This window comes from Lathamus discolor, chromosome 5, assembly GCF_037157495.1.
Source record: "Lathamus discolor isolate bLatDis1 chromosome 5, bLatDis1.hap1, whole genome shotgun sequence".
NCBI lineage: Eukaryota > Metazoa > Chordata > Aves > Psittaciformes > Psittacidae > Lathamus > Lathamus discolor.
Window position 1 is genome coordinate 95,781,207 of NC_088888.1, and position 15,972 is coordinate 95,797,178.

Genomic DNA, 15,972 nt, shown 5'->3' on the forward strand with positions numbered 1-15,972 from the left:
CTCCCGTATAAATACAGGCTGAGGAAGTTGGGGCTGTTCAGCCTGGAGAAGAGAAGGCTGCATGGAGACCTCATAGCAGCCTTCCAGTATCTGAAGGGGGCCTATAGGGATGCTGGGGAGGGACTCTTCATTAGGGACTGTAGTGATACGACAAGGGGTAACGGGTTAAAACTTAAACAGGGGAAGTTTAGATTAGATATAAGGAGGAAATTCTTTCCTGTAAGGGTGGTGAGGCACTGGAATGGGTCACCCAGGGAAGTTGTGGATGCTCCATTCCTGTCTCTGTTCAAGGCCAGGTTGGACAAAGCCTTGGGTGGCATGGTTTAGTGGGAGTTGTCCCTGCCCATGGCAGGGGGGTTGGAACTAGATGATCTTGAGGTCCTTTCCGACCCTAACTGTTCTATGATTCTGTGATTCTATGAAATCAACTCAACTGGAATTAAATGAGGACCTGGGATGGTAAGGCATGTATATCATCAAGAGCTGAGGGCATGGGAGGGGTGAAATTACTCTCTTTGGCAGCAGTCAGAGGCTACATTGGCTCTGCTGCTTTGTGAAGCGTCATCCTACTTGGAGGCTTCCAGTTATGTATGTTGAGAACTTCATGACAAGAGAGAGCTGATGAGCTGCAATTTCGTATTGTCATGATGCACAAAGTCAGATATTTCTCAGTGCTGATAAAAATACAAAGAACTGTTCTATGTGCATTTTGATCTGTGTGCCAGTCTCATGGAATTTTGTGTGTTTATCTTCTTTGCAAAAATAACTGAAGCTTTTGTTTTTTTGTGGATCAGCAGCATTTTGTGAATAACAAACAGCATTTCTTGGCTTTTGTTCTCGCTGTACAGTTCACAGCAATTAGAGCTAACAAAACCTATATTACATGCGAAATAGATAGGCCTGGCAACCTTGGAGAGCCACCAATATCTGACAGAAATTGTGGGAATGTTGGTGTTGAGATACAAGGTTATAACAAGAATTGCTGTTGCGGTGTAATTCTTATCAGCCAATTGAATAAAGTTCCTTCTTGCCTAACATAATGAAGCTGTTATCTTTGGATGGTGGAGGATCTGGTTTAAGATTCATCTGGAGCTGTGTCATCTGTTGCGTATTTATTTGGCACCCTATCTTCTGTTTTTATGGTTGTTTCAGGATTATTTTTTCTCATTTATTTTTGATTGCTTGACTATGCCTCATAATCAGTGTACTTGTTAGAGCAGTTTTTGCATAGTTTTTAAATTCATGCTGCCCAGTCTTGACAAGAAAGATTTAGAGGCATTTCTTTTACACCAGCAGAAGTATCACTAACCCAACCACTTGCCAGCCCTTAGGGTTTCTTTTGACAGAACAGAAACTGTGGCCCTGCACTCATGAGAACATTTACTGAGGTTTTAATATAGGTTCTCTGAGTATTAAATGCACATGTTTTGGCTTTCTTTTTTAATGTGTGAACTTAGAAACTGTGATAGAGGATTAGACAGTAACTCCAATTTGTATATAATTTAGTTTCTTACTTTTAAAAAAGCATCTACACCCTCAAACAAACCTGACTCGGATGTCTTTCTGGTCGGGTCCAAACCTTTTGTTTGTAGAGAAACTTTTTAAATCCCTTGGGAAGAAACAGTAGGGAAGGGAGAGTATTTTGGAGGGTTCCATGAGAAAATACGATTTTGTGTTCTTCAGAAGCACTTACGGGGTACCAGCTCAGCTAATGGTATAGCTGCAGCAGGAGCATTCTGGGCAATATCTCAGAACTGTTGGTTTGTTGGCTCTGCATAATCTGAGCATAGATCCAGAATAATGGTCCCTAAGATGCTGGGGTATTGAAAATTCTTGGGGATGTTGTGTGGAGTAGAAAGCTTTTGTTTCCTATGGTACAAAGTCAGCATGGTTCATCTGCTGCTTGCACATCTAACTGCAACAATTAATGGTGGCAGCCTTTTCATCTTGCTTTCATGCAGTGACAGCTTTCTCTTTTTGCTGTGTCCTGACCTCCACTTTCGTGAGTACGAATATGCTAAGGTGCATGCAGGAAGCAGTAAGAATGCAGAAAACAATATGGAAATAATTCCCCTTACTGGGCAGCTGTGTGAACTAGAGGAGTTTGGACTTGCAGCATCCTGCTTTTTGCTGTCTGTGCCAGTTTGTACAGGTGTGTGTATGTCACACAACAGTATTAGTGAACATCCTTACTTCATCCTACAGCTCATGTAGCAAAAGTTTGGTAAGTGCTTAGCTCCTGTTGATGCAGAGGAGAAATAAGTACAATTCAGTGCTAGGGCTTGAATGGCTATATGCAAAGTACTTTTTACAGGCTGCAGTTTCAGCACTCAAGGTAGAAACTTGCAAAATTAATACCATGTCTGTAACTTCAGTTCTGTGTGTACTCTATGACGGTCTTTAATTACACAATATTGTACCACTGCTTCACAGGGGGTTAGTTTCATATATTGGAAAGTAAAGAAAATTTGTATCTACCTGAGAAATAAAGTTCTTGAATGGCTGGCCAAACAGGAATGTGAACAGACAGGCTTATTTTTAAGTTGAAGCATGCCACATTTACTGAACAGGTTTATTGCATAACTAATTCATAGAAATTTGCAGAAAGTATATTGCATCAAGAATCCTTTGGATATTAAATGTGTTGATGAATATAAATGGGCTTGAAACGAAACTGGATCATGGCTTGTTTGAACAGATTAATCCTCTCTAAATAATCTTCAGGGTTTATGCTGGTCTCATGTAATGACCAAGGAAGGGTTTTTGTTCCTATTAATGCATAACTTGTTTTCTAGGGCATGGGGTTTTCTCCTGGCTTCCTTTGAAACATTAGAAATTGGCCTCAGCTAGAATAAGAAATAGGCAACATTAATGTTCTCAGGTGCCAACATGGTGTGCTTTGTCCACCTGCTCAAATTTGACATCGTTACTAAGCTTGGGCTCAGAAAGACTTTTATTCCACAAATCAAATTGACAAGGACTTTTTAGGCTGTTTACATAAGCAAGTAATTTGGTGTCTTAGGAGTGAATCAGTAGGCTTCTCAGATTTATTTTATATTTGAATCGAGGGAACTTGCTTCGAGCCTAGATTTAATCTCATTACCTGTGTTGAATAATCCCCCAACATGTTCAGCTCAAAGCTCTCCGAAGGACCCAGTTGTTAGGTGTGTACGGGATGACTTGCATTGGTGCAGCCCAGTGACTCAGAACCTGCTGTCTGTTAAGCACTGAACCGCTTCTGGTTTCATTGTCTCAGAAAAGAATCTAGTTGTTGTGAACCAAAACTACTTTGAAAACTGAGCTGGCCTGTGGTAAATGCAGACTGCTAGGATTTGCTTCAGATCCCTACTGGTCCTCTGAATCAGGCAGCTAACATCGATATGGATTTTGTCCTCATCTGTAATATAGTTTGTAGTTGCATTTCCTTAGATGACCTGAGAGTCTTACTAGATCTGTTAACTTCTGAGCCATCCCAGACTCTGGAAACACGCTTGATCTCCTCTGTTCTGTTGTTCAGCGCACAGTTAAACATAACACTTCCCATTAAAATTAATATAACCATTAATAGAAGACTCTAAAAGTTCATTCTAGGAGTTAAGAATTGTTATGTGGTCTCCTGTATACTGCAGGAATATTGTGGGTCTTTTTAGAGTCACCTGTCAAATGATTGTCTTGTCTTGACACTTTGTCTTTTGTACAGCATGTGGATAGATACACGTAAACTAGAATTAGTGAGATACGTCATACTTCTGGTATATCTGCATTAAAACATAAATAATAAATGTTCATCTTATCAAGTAAATATTTTTAGCAAGAGATCTGAAAAGTTTGGAGTTTTTGTGGGTTTTTCATAGCCCAATTGTCATTTCAATAACCTTTTATTTACTGATTTTTTTTTTTTATATTTTGCTCTTTTTGAAGCTCATGTGGAAAATGAAGAACAGTATACGCAAGCACTGGAGAAATTTGGAGGCAACTGTGTTTGCAGGGATGACCCAGATTTGGGAACAGCGTTTTTAAAATTTTCTGTGTTTACAAAGGAATTAACTGCACTCTTCAAAAATTTGGTAAGAATTACTTAAGAAAAACATGTTGAAATTTTAAGGCCATTACAAAGGTTGTATTTCTGAATTATAACAGCTCTTTAAGACAATCAGTGTTTTAACAACCACTGTTCTTAAAAAAGTGGAAAATGTCTTATGTGCTAGCCTTTCCCATTGCAAAACCCCCCGAAAAACCCCAACCCTAAAACAAAAAATCACAGCACCACAAAAAGCAAAAAAAGCCCAACAGAAAACCCTCTTCCAACAATTCTTGCATAAGAGCTTCTCATAATTAAGTAGTTATAACCTGTGTTAGAAAACACTCATATCAGTTTGCTTTAAAATTGTGAAACCAGCAAAACCCAACTTGGTTTACTCTGTGTTCCTGTTGCTTTTACTTCACTTTTTGGCACTTTCTGTTTGTCTTTATAAAGCGAGATTTTGGTGTCCCTGAAACAGAGGGTCTCTTGCTTCTCTGGAAGAGTCAGGAAAACAAAATTGAACATAATGCTATAACAACAATAGAATCCACTGGGGACCAGTCCTGCAATTGAAGCTAGTAAGGCTTAAAAGCACTCTTCAGTGAGCCAAACGGGATGGTGCCAAACAGAAGAATAGGAGTTTAATTATAAATGGAGAATTTCCAGCCTCAATTTTGCATTAATCAAAGGGCACAAAAAGAGCAGATTCTGATTACATCCTACTAGCTGGAGCTTTCCCATGTCTGATTAAGTCCCAAATTTGCTTGAACCCCCAGAACTCTTAAACCATGGCTAGGAAGGGGAGATGACCCAGATTCCTACAAGACTTTAGAAGTCTGTGTGTGCTGAAATCAATGGGTTGGAGATGCATCAAATGCTAGACCAAATGTCTGTTAGTTTGCAGCCAGCTGGTCATCATCAGTTCTTTGGGGAATGTTTCCAGCTGATGGGAATTAGGGCAGTCCCATTCAATTCCTGATACTGTCCTCTCTTTTTACGCAGTCATGATATTGATGAGAGAGGGTCTAGCCCCAAATGTATTTATCAACAGTGAAATGTATGTCATATTGGTCATATTGATTAGACTAGCTCTGGATGTACAAATACTACCTGATATTATATATCAGAGGAGTCATCCTGTCAGTCAGTCAGTTGCCCTGAGTCTCCCATACAGAGGCAGATTGCTCATCTGGAAGGGAAAATAGAATGGGTCTTCTAATTGATACCTTCTGTTGACTAAACCCCCTTTTCTATCATATATTAATTACAATATGGTGACTTCATTAGGCAAATGGATCTGGGAAATGTGATGTTTAGGTGGTTTTAAAAAGCAATGTACTAAAAGCTGCACCCCCCCTCTAGAAAAACCTTTTAATGTATTATATTTCAAGAAGACTTTTAAAAGCTACAAAATGTTGCTGTTCTTACCAAAAATCTTAGCTATTTGTTCTCCTATTTAATTATTAAAAAAGAATTATAGACAAAATTATAGCTTAATGTAACTTTGCCTTTTAGAAGTTAATACCAGTAAAGTGTTGGTAACTGGTCACTTTGAGAATCTGTCCATAAGCTCACTGATGGAGGTTTAGTTTCCTAAGAGGTTACAAGAGTAATGTACAGTAGTTGGAAATAATTTGGGATGCTGTGGTTTTTTTACGGTTATAGCCATATATGAAATAATGCATCCGTATAGTGTGGTAAAGTATCCACCTCTGATTAAGCATGTTGGCAGTAAAACCAGCCCTCTCCTCTCCTGTTTCCTTGTAGCACCCAACATATTTTGGTTGTAAGTAGTTTCATCAAAAATGTAGCCAGGGCCATACAGCCTTCTGCTGTTAAAAGAGTACCTTCCAGATTTTATTTTTTTTTTTAAGATAGAACTATCGCTTGAGTTTCCTAGGGTGCTAAACTTCCACTGAGGATTTCAGCTGAAATGAGTTCGGAATGTGTAAGAAGTGAGAGGACATGTTCAAACTGGAGCAGATGCCAAAGCTATTAACACTGGCAAAGCTTTAGGGCTACTGTCAAGTTTTGCCTTGTCATGTATTTTGCTTTTGTTTCTAGAAGCTGATGTGTTCTGTCAGCTCTTGGCCTGCGTGACATTTAGAGCTGTGGCTCTAGTGCCTTTGCAGAAAGATTTTCCTTAAACTTATCTTTAGTAAGGAAAGAAAGGCCATTGTAAAGTTGTTCTGCTTTAGTGGGGAGGCTGGGTTCTTATTTTCTCTAATAGTTTTAATGCTTTCTCAAAAGACTTTGTTTTGTGAATTTAAAATATTTGTTTAGTGTTTTGTTTAGTGATTTAAAATATTTCATTAACAGCTGAAGGTTGTTTTTATTAGGTTTTGATTTTACTTTTTTTTCTGGAATCCAGTTATTCAACTGTAAACTGTTCTAGTTAAAGTTCAGGTCTTGGTTTTCTTGTATGTGCTTTACTATGTTTCTTTCATGTGTGCACTTTTAAATAGTGCATAAAATAAACTTTGAAGAACTTTGGTTCTTCGTATTTGAAATGGTTTATAAAACATCTTTAAGAAGAAATAGATATTTACTGTGTATCAGGTCCTTGTAACTACTCAGTTTAGCCTTTCTTACACATTGTTTGGGTCAGTTTATGATATACTGTGCACTTCTGGTTTTCTCTTTGATAGCTCAAATATAAAATTTTTCTTAAACTTCTGGATTAGGAATGTTTGGGGTTTTTTTTATTGGTTTTTGTTCTTTTGTTTTTGTTTTTTCATTTTTGTTTGTTTTGTTTTAAGAAGATTGCTCAAATGTGACTTTTTTGGTAGTGAACTATCAGAAAATACTAGAGGCATTTTCAGAGGTAAAATGGTGCTTTTTGTGGCATGTACTGTATTGCTTCTTGATGGCAAACTCTGCTGTTTCCTGGCAGAATGGTAGTATCCACAGTTCCCAGGTAGGTTAGGTCTGTATGGCACTTGCATATAGCATTAATTACTCTGTCCTCCTAATAAATTTAGTGCCAGGTGATAAAGACGTGAGTCTTAATATGAAAAAATGTTAGGACAAGGAAAGTCTCATTGCAGTATGTTTGCACTTTAAATATTTGTTCCTTAAATCCAGTTTTTAGATTGCTACACTGAGAAAGAAAATCTATGTTGCCTTTCGTCTTTGTCAGCACTACTTGAAAAGGGATTTGATCTGTGCAGATGAAGTAGCAATTTAACAAATTCCGTTTTCTGTATTTGTTGTTCTTCTACATACTCCTGTCCTTTCTTTTCATTTATTTTAATTTAAAGTTAATGAAACATGCTGGATTGAGAGGACTGGAATCTGATATTTTCTCTCTGTGGAAAGTAGTTGGGAGATTCCCTGTGAGAAGCTTTTCTATTAATAATACTTGGATTTTTAGGCAGGGGAAGTGGAAGAACAGTGATAATATTTTTCTGACCATATGCTCCTGCTTTGCTTCATGTTTTTAAATGTAGGAAAAAAGAAGATTTGCTTAAAAGTAAAAGGTAACAAACAAATAGCAAGACTGAAAGGAGCCTCTTTTCTGCATCATATGATAAACTTAAGAAATTTATGCCCAGAAGAATTCTGTTTCCAGGGTAATAGTTGAGACTAAGTTTTTAAAAAAAAAAATGTTTGGGGTCTGAACCTTCACAGGCATATTTTGCTTAGAAGGATTCATCTGAGCTAAGTGCATAAAAAAAGCTACAGATACATATATTTGAATGTATGTGAACATCAGTGATGTGAGCTGTGTTTCTACTTTTCACTGGTACGCTTGAGGAAAAATTGGCCTAATGGCAAGAAGAAAAAAATAGTACTGTTTGGTTTACACTTGTAAAGATATGAACCAAGATGTAATAATTCCTCCTTAGTGGCATGGATTCAGCTCCACCTGGCAGTCTCATCTTTACTTCTTTGCCAAAAAGATATTGATCCAACTGGAAGAAATTCAGAGGACAGTAGCAAAAAAATTATCAGGGCTTGAGTAAGTTGATTTATGAAGAAAACTTAAAAGAAATGGAAATACGTAGTTTGCCTAGCAGGTAACGGTGATTGTAGAAGAGCAAAATAATAAATTGCATGTAAGTGGGATCTCATGCTGAAAATACTAGATGAAGTGTCCCAGAGAAGGAGATGGAAGTTTACCACTTAGGTGTTTTAACCTGGCTTAGAAAGTGTGCAGTTGGGAATTCTCCACTGGCAGGGAAGATGGGCTGGAATAGCTTCAAGTATCTTTCCTCCTTTGCTTTAAAAGCATAAAGAGGAGAGTTTTTAAAAACACCTTTAAAAATGTCTTATCTATAGAGAACATTCTGATTTCTACTTGCTCCGTGCTTTGTTGCTTGGCCTTGTCTTACTAAAGCTCACATCACTTTGGAAAATATTGAAATCCAGTAGTACTTGCCATAAAAAATGAAAGTAACTTAAACAGTGATTCATCAGTGGGCAGTACTGCCATCACTTGTGTACACCTGACCTCATTGGTGGTTGAGGAGCCCATGGCCAAGAACGTGTGCTGCATCTAGAATTCAGTCGTGGCAATAGGAGTCCTGTTTTGACTGCCTGGATTTTAGTTTAAATTGGAAATGGTTTAAGGTCTGCTCTGTTTATCTGTGTGTTAAGAAAATTATTTAACTATTAAAGCAGTGAAAATTTTTGGTGGGGTTTTTTGTGTTGTTTTTGGTTTGGTGGTTGGTTTTTTGTTTGTTTGTTGGGTTTTTTTTCTCCCTTGTATTTGGAAAACCTGTGAAGTACTGCAGCCTGTTTTGGAAAAAACTCATTGAAATAATTTGGAGGGATGGCAAATACCAGCTTCAGTGTTTAGCCATAGGCTCTTCAACTGCTTGATAATCTTCTTTCCCCTTTGCAAATGTTGGCTTGCCTGTTGCCTCTACCATTGCTTCTGGCAGCTGCATATTTATTTTTATGTTCCCCCTCCTGCCATTTCTTCTTCTCCTCCTCTGAGGCTTCCCAGCTTAGGAAGTTTTAATTCGTTATCCTGTCTCTGTCATCTTGTTGGAAGCTGTCAAAGGAAGACTGCGAGTCTTCCAAAGAGCAGTGTTGGAGTGGAAACCAGGTCAACTATTTATTTATTTTTTTAACTACTGTGTATTTTTTTTTTTAACACATGGAATTTGCTGGTGTTCCTCAGAGACAGGACTTGAGTTTTGGTGAAGCTTTCCTGCACCTCTGTTCGTGTTTCTTCTTAAAGAATATTGTAAAATATAAAATAGTCAAAATGTAGGGGCAGTTGAATACATTTTAGCTCCCTGTATGCCCACAGAGTAGGAGCTGCAGCATATTAATGTTTTTCTTCATGCAAAAAAATGAGTCTGTATTTTTAGCTAGTTCAGCTTAAGCTTCTGAAAGAGGGGAAAAGCATGCAAGACTTCTGTTATATTTCTTGCTGCTTTATACATACAAGCAAGTCTGATTCATCTAACTAGGTTAATAATGACAAATTCATGCATTATGGATGTTTACATTTGTTGCAAATAAAATAGGACATAGGGAATACAATGGACTGATACTAACATACAGGTGATAGCACAAAGAAGGAATTAATTTGAATGGGCAAACATCCTCTAACCGTTTTTGGAAAAGAAAATGTTGGAGGGTTTTTTTCGTATTCTCTTTTTGAAGTTGCTTGGACTTCATGCCCCAAGACTTGAAATTCTAGGTAACATCCAGGACTCTTTTGGAGTCTGATTGATGTTTGTATGAATATGTCTGGGATAATACATCAGGGTCTGACATGTTTTCTTTTCTGACTTAAGGAAAAAATAGCTGTCTTGAGTGTGCTGTTGAAAAATGCTTTATTCTTGTGTTGTGCCTGTTTATCTGGGTTTGAAGAATAATTAAAGGGAGGCTATGAAAGTGTTGATCTCTAGGTTAGACATTTGACTGCATCATAAAATAGAATAACTAAGTACAAAACTTTGCATAGGATTGTATCTTAGGTGAGACCTCTTCTGCTCCTCCATCTGGATAGCCATTCTGGATATGTCTGTCAACAGGTGTACATGTTCTGTCTGTCATCTTCTAGAAGTTTTTAGGGTTTTTTTATCTATGTTTTATGTGACTGAAACCTTATTCACTTGTCTCCTATGTCTAAAACACCAAATTGACCATGGTTATGTTGATAGTGGAGATGATGTAGTATGGCTGAGAATCTGGGAGGTGGGTGGCTTCCAGCTCTGCCAGCTATGCATGTGTAGATGTTGCTCGTTCAGTTTTCATAACAATTATTAAAAAAAAAAAAAAAACCCACACAGAGTTGCAGTGAACTTGTTGATTCTAAAGGGATTTCTGTGGTTGAGTCGTGCAGCTTTTTGGGGGGGGGGGGGGGGAAGTAATGTGGAGGAGGAGAAATGTGATTTGTGGTAAGAGTTTAAAAGACCAGATCTTCTGTATTTCTTCAACCTTTCATGCAGAGGCAATCTGTTTAACCTTTAAAATCATGTATATTCCCTTTCTCTTTGATTGTTGGCTGACATTTCAAGCAAATACAGTGAAGTGTATCTTTGAAGAGGAAGAGTGGGGATTTCGGGACTTTGTTTTAATAGCAGCTGTTGAGTACAACTGGGGATGGGACTCCTAAGTCAGTTTCAGTAAGGCTAGCATGTAACTATAGTGTGATAATGGTTTGTATTTTTCCATTCTGGGGAGGCTGAAGGATCACAGTTGGAAATGTTTTTTCTTGAAGCTCCTGTTAGTGTCATTTTTTCTCTGGATGGGCTACATTAAAAGGGAATTTGATGTTCCTGACTTTGTTCTTGAAGAAACAGAAGAATTTGTTGCTACAATGCAAAGTTCTTTCTCTGTTTTGAACGTTTGAAATCCATCTTCATATATGTATTTCAACGCGTCTTGAAAAAAATCACATTTTAATAGAACAGTGAACAATAACAGCAAAAAAATACATAAATCTATCCAAAGCAGAAGTTACTCTGATTATTTTTTTTTTCTATCAGGTATTTCTAAAATATTTTACTCTTCAGTGCAATCCATTTGAATTGTTACAGTTTAAACTCTCTGCCTAGACATCATGTTCAAGATATGGGTCATTTTCCCTGAATCATAAAGGATTGGACAGGAAGCCTTTCTTTTTCTGGTGTGTGCTGCTTACTTTTTTATTAATACAGTTTTTCTTCAGTCTTTATCCCCATCAAAATATTACTATAGATACTTACCTAAACCATGATTATTTTTCTGTTGTCTTAATTTAAAATTACTTTTTTTCTTCTTGAATTACTTCTCTACTCCTCAATTACTTGCATACTCAAGAGCTCATAAAATCCTTACTTCAAAGTCTGTATGAGATTAATAAGGCTGATGTATTACTTCATTAAAATTACATGGAAAATATTTGAATAGTAGCTTTTTTTATAGGCCAGCATTCTTTGTCTTTGTAACTTGTCAGAGTAAGATGCCGTGTGTTGAGAGTAGCAGATATGGTTTTTGAAATAGGTTTGAAGAGACTGGGAAAATAAACAAGATTAATTTAAAATATTAAAATATATTTAGTAACTTAAAATATGTAAGTGCTGAAAAGCTGTGTGATTGTTTTCATACAATTTAAACAGTGAAATTGGGGAATGTAAAATTCAGTGGTCTTCCTTTGAAGTCACTATTGGATGAGATATTTATCAGCAGCAGTAATTTTGCAGGTTTCCTGCTGACTTGGGCTATAGTGTTTCCAGAGTAAGTTTAATTAACTTGTGTTGCCTCCCTCTTTGATTACTGGCTGTACTGATAAACATCTTCGTAAAGCAGGGTTAGAAAACTAATATGTAAGATTTTCTTGTGAAACTTTGTGTGAATGATGACAGTTTATGTTCTTATATTCAATGTTTGATATAATTTTCTTGTTCAGATTCAGAATATGAACAACATCATCACTTTTCCATTGGACAGTTTGCTGAAGGGAGATTTAAAAGGAGTAAAAGGGGTATGTTTATCTTATTTATATATAAAATTTATGTATAAACTATATTTATTGATACAATAAATATATTTACTGTATTTATGTGCTAGAAGGCATAGGATACTAAAGTAAGGTATTAGCTTAATAAAGAGATTTTTTGTTTGGGGTTTGTTTGGTGAATTGAGTCATCCCTTCTGTTTGTGGTTTCACATAAAAACTCTTGACTATGTATACAAAACAACACTGGAGAAGCTTTAAAAGCACCTATGAGATATATAAGGTAAGCAGAGAAAGAGGTGTAAAAAATGTAGACATTTACTTAGTTGAGGGGATAGTACTTTGTTAAAGAACTACTATTAATATACTATTTAGCATTCTAAATTTATCAGGAACTATACAGATTATTAAGAAAGACACATTAGACTCCCTGTGCATAGGATTTTCCTTAACAAAGCTGAGATCTGTTTGTGCCCTGAGGATATTTCCTATTTGAAATAATAGTAACCTGGACTCAAATGATGCTATGTTTATTATAAATTTCAAAGCCTATAGACAACAAGCTTACTTGGCTTTTGCTTCGTTTACTACTGAGCAAACAGGAAGTGACTGGCAGCTATTGTTTAGGACATTGAAGGAAAAATGCACATAGACTAAAAATGGTCTCTGTATATTGCTGGAGGATAAATAATTATTTAGTAAGATAAGCATATAATCTTTGTTTTGCTTGCTTACCACATTTCATTCCTTGTTCTTCTCTTTTTGTGTGTCAGAATAAATACATTTATTACAATACAGCGTTGCCCCATGTTCCTGACTTGAGAAAATAATCAACTGCTGCTTTAATTTTATAATGGTCAAAATAAATGGCTGATCTAATAATAAATTAGTTCCTAGTCTGTAGTTGCAAAGCTTCCCCAGTGCCTGACAGTTAACGATACTTTTTTTTGTAGTTGGCTAATCTCTTGAACTCCACCAGAATTTCAAATGCTGCATTTTTAGGCATAGAGTAGAATCATAGAATAGTTAGGGTTGGAAAGGACCTTAAGATGATCCAGTTCCAACCCCCCTGCCATGGGCAGGGACACCTCACGCTAAACCATCTCACCCAAGGCTCTGTCCAGCCTGGCCTTGAACACTGACAGGGATGGAGCATTCACAACTTCCTTGGGCAACCCATTCCAGTGTCTCACCACCCTAACAGGAAAGAACTTCTTCCTTATATCCAATCTGAACTTCCCCCGTTTAAATTTTAACCTGTTACTCCTTGTCCTATCACTACAGTGATACTAATGAAGAGCCCCTCCCCAGCATCCCTATATGCCCCCATCAGATACTGGAAGGCTGCTATGAGGTCTCCAGGCAGCCTCCTCTTCTCCAGGCTGAACAACCCCAACTTTCTCAGCCTATCTTTATACGGAAGGTGCTCCAGTCCGCTGATCATCCTCGTGGCCCTCCTCTGGACTTGTTCCAACAGTTCCATGTCCTTTTTATGTTGAGGACACCAGAAGTGCACACAGTACTCCAGGTGAGGTCTCACAAGAGCAGAGTAGAGGGGCAGGATCACCTCTTTCGACCTGCTGGTCATGCTTCTTTTGATGCAGCCTAAGATACGGTTGGCTTTCTGGGCTGCAAGCACACACTGCTGGCTCATGTTCAGTGTCTTATCGACCAACACCCCATTTCACATCAGTGAAACAATTTTACATCTTGTTAAGATAATTTTATCCAAACTGGCTTTTTTAGTGGAAAAAATAAAGGAATCTGGAGCATAAGTAATTAAAAAATTCTCACGGAATAAGTTATGTCAAGGCATATGGCCTATATTGTTCCCATTAAGTCAGTTGGAAATTGACTTCTTTAACTTTAGTGAGATGAATCAACCCTTAGCCAAGCCTATACTGCAGCCTCAGGACAGGCACTTCTTTCCAGTGGAGCCAGAGTTGGAATGATGAGAAAATAGCCTATTTGATTAATTGCATAGTGTGCTCTTGGGATGACATGTGGTTACACCTTTTAAGGAGTAAAACAGAGCTGTAAAAAGCATCCTAGAGATGCTTTTAAAAACACGAGTGTATTAATTCTGTGTACAAAATTGTTTTTCCTATCTGCAAGATTGCTTTTACGCAATTCTTAGGTGAGCTCCTCAAGAAAGAGTGGAGTCCCTTATTCTAGTAGGTGCTGCAAATGGCCAAGGTGTGTCTTCAGTGTTAGGAAGGACCCAGGGTAGATCCACAGAATTTTTCATGTGAATAACTGTTTTTTCTTATCTCTTGACAGGACCTGAAAAAACCCTTTGATAAAGCTTGGAAGGACTATGAAACGAAAGTGTATGTGTCTTAAAACCTGGGGCTGTGTGAAAATATAAGTGCATAGACACAAATTCTGTAATATATAGTTTATTAAATGAGTGAATTGTCTTGTGCTTGTGTGCCATGACAGTTAGTGTCTGTGGTAGACCACTTTGCGTAACGAAGTTCCAAGTAATGAGTATAATATCCCAGTGCGTGTTTTCCACTGCGTAGTCTTCCACTTCAGTTGACGAAAGTTTTGTTTTAATTGGGAAAGGATTATTCCTTATTTTTTGATAGTATGCATATTCATACCGTGTAATCTGCTACATGTTAAAGTCCACTTCCTTTTCTGCCTTCCTCTGCTTTTGGAGGACACTGCTGTATAAAATGAAAAGTTAGCCACCGTGTGTTTTCATCCTTGACTACCAAAAGCGCAGCAAATAATTGCACTTGATGTCCTTTTAAGCATTTGTTGTTGTTTTTTTCTTCTCCTCATCAGTGACTAATCCAGTGTAATTAGCAACTTTCTTCAGTTGAAGAACACAGAAGAAATTATATACTGAGTGTTCAGAAATGTCTTGGCAAAAAATATCAAGAGCATGGAAAACAAGATTCAGTTCTGGATTTGTTAGCCTAAAACCCTTGTAATGACTCTGTAATGTCTCTGCTTCTAGCAAAACTTCAGAGACTGTGCCCAATGCAGAGTTCCATAAGACCTTTTTTGATGCTGAGCCTTTGGCACTTACCAGTAAGGTGGTAAGGCTGGTGGGGGTGTTTGCTGCTACCATTCTAAAACGGCATGATTCTAGATCAGTCCAGTACCAGGAGCCTAGTGAGCTGCATTTAATTAGTGCAGTTTGCTTAAAGATGCGGATGTTTTCTGCCTTTAATGCCAATGTTGGATGGTCTCAGCAGATGTATTGTGTAGTAGAAGTGGATGAATATCTACCTGAGACTTGTCAGCTGTGTCTGTTGTGTCTTAGCCCAGCTTACAATAAGCCATTTACTTGAAGGTGCCTGATGCACAGTATAAACAGCTGTAAAATCAGGTTTAATCACTGAATTTTATATCCAGTGAAATGGATCAAATGAATCAACAAAGCTCAGTACCTAAGATCAAACAAATTAATTTTGGTACCTTATAAATCGTCAAGGGGTTTAGTTCCCTACATCAGGAACAGTTGTTTCCTGCTTGGCCAAGTCAATTGTATGAGCACAGCTTATAGTATCTAAAGTAGAATTTTGTAGTGAGTTTTATTCCTCATTCCAGTATTACTTGGATTGTGAATATCGGTTGAGTTTCATGTCGCACATCAAGCATCTTTGATCATCTGAGACACTGCTGTGTGTGTCAGACCACTTCTGGTGACATAGGTCCAGAAGAATCACATACGATGACGCTGTTTAACATAAAAACATCCAGATCCCCAGCCACCTCCGTTGGCTGAGAATCTAACACGATTTTTGGGTTGGTTTTTTTGATTGCACAAAGTTATAAGGAGTCTCTGGTGCCCTCTGAGTTGGCACATCTGGAGTGGTGTGCAGTCTTCAGAAATTATTTCTGTAGGTGGAGCAATAAAGTTTACAAAACAAAAGCAACAAGTTTAGCAGGTTAGCTAAATTTCATTATTTCTTTTGGGAACAACAATAAGAATGGTCTAATTACTGCTTTTTAGACTCAGTTTGTGTGGAGGACCTGAGTGGCTTTTGCTTTTTGAAACTGTCTAGCTATAGCTGGGTTTTCATAAGAAGGT

General features: G+C 37.6%; 1 protein-coding gene across 6 annotated transcripts in view; it reads left to right on the top strand.

Moving 5' to 3' along the window:
* ASAP2 (ArfGAP with SH3 domain, ankyrin repeat and PH domain 2) overlaps positions 1-15,972 on the top strand; it is an 89,818-nt gene that overhangs the window by 20,920 nt on the left and 52,926 nt on the right. For 4 of the 6 annotated variants that reach the window (XM_065681587.1, XM_065681586.1, XM_065681589.1 and 1 more), the window contains exons 3-5: positions 3,922-4,067; positions 11,877-11,951; positions 14,205-14,254. In XM_065681587.1, the coding sequence (XP_065537659.1) occupies positions 3,922-4,067; positions 11,877-11,951; positions 14,205-14,254 (271 nt within the window). Of the gene's footprint in view, positions 1-3,921; positions 4,068-11,015; positions 11,115-11,876; positions 11,952-14,204; positions 14,255-15,972 lie in introns of those variants that run through there. The other 2 variants (XM_065681591.1, XM_065681590.1) reach the window with 2 other exon arrangements.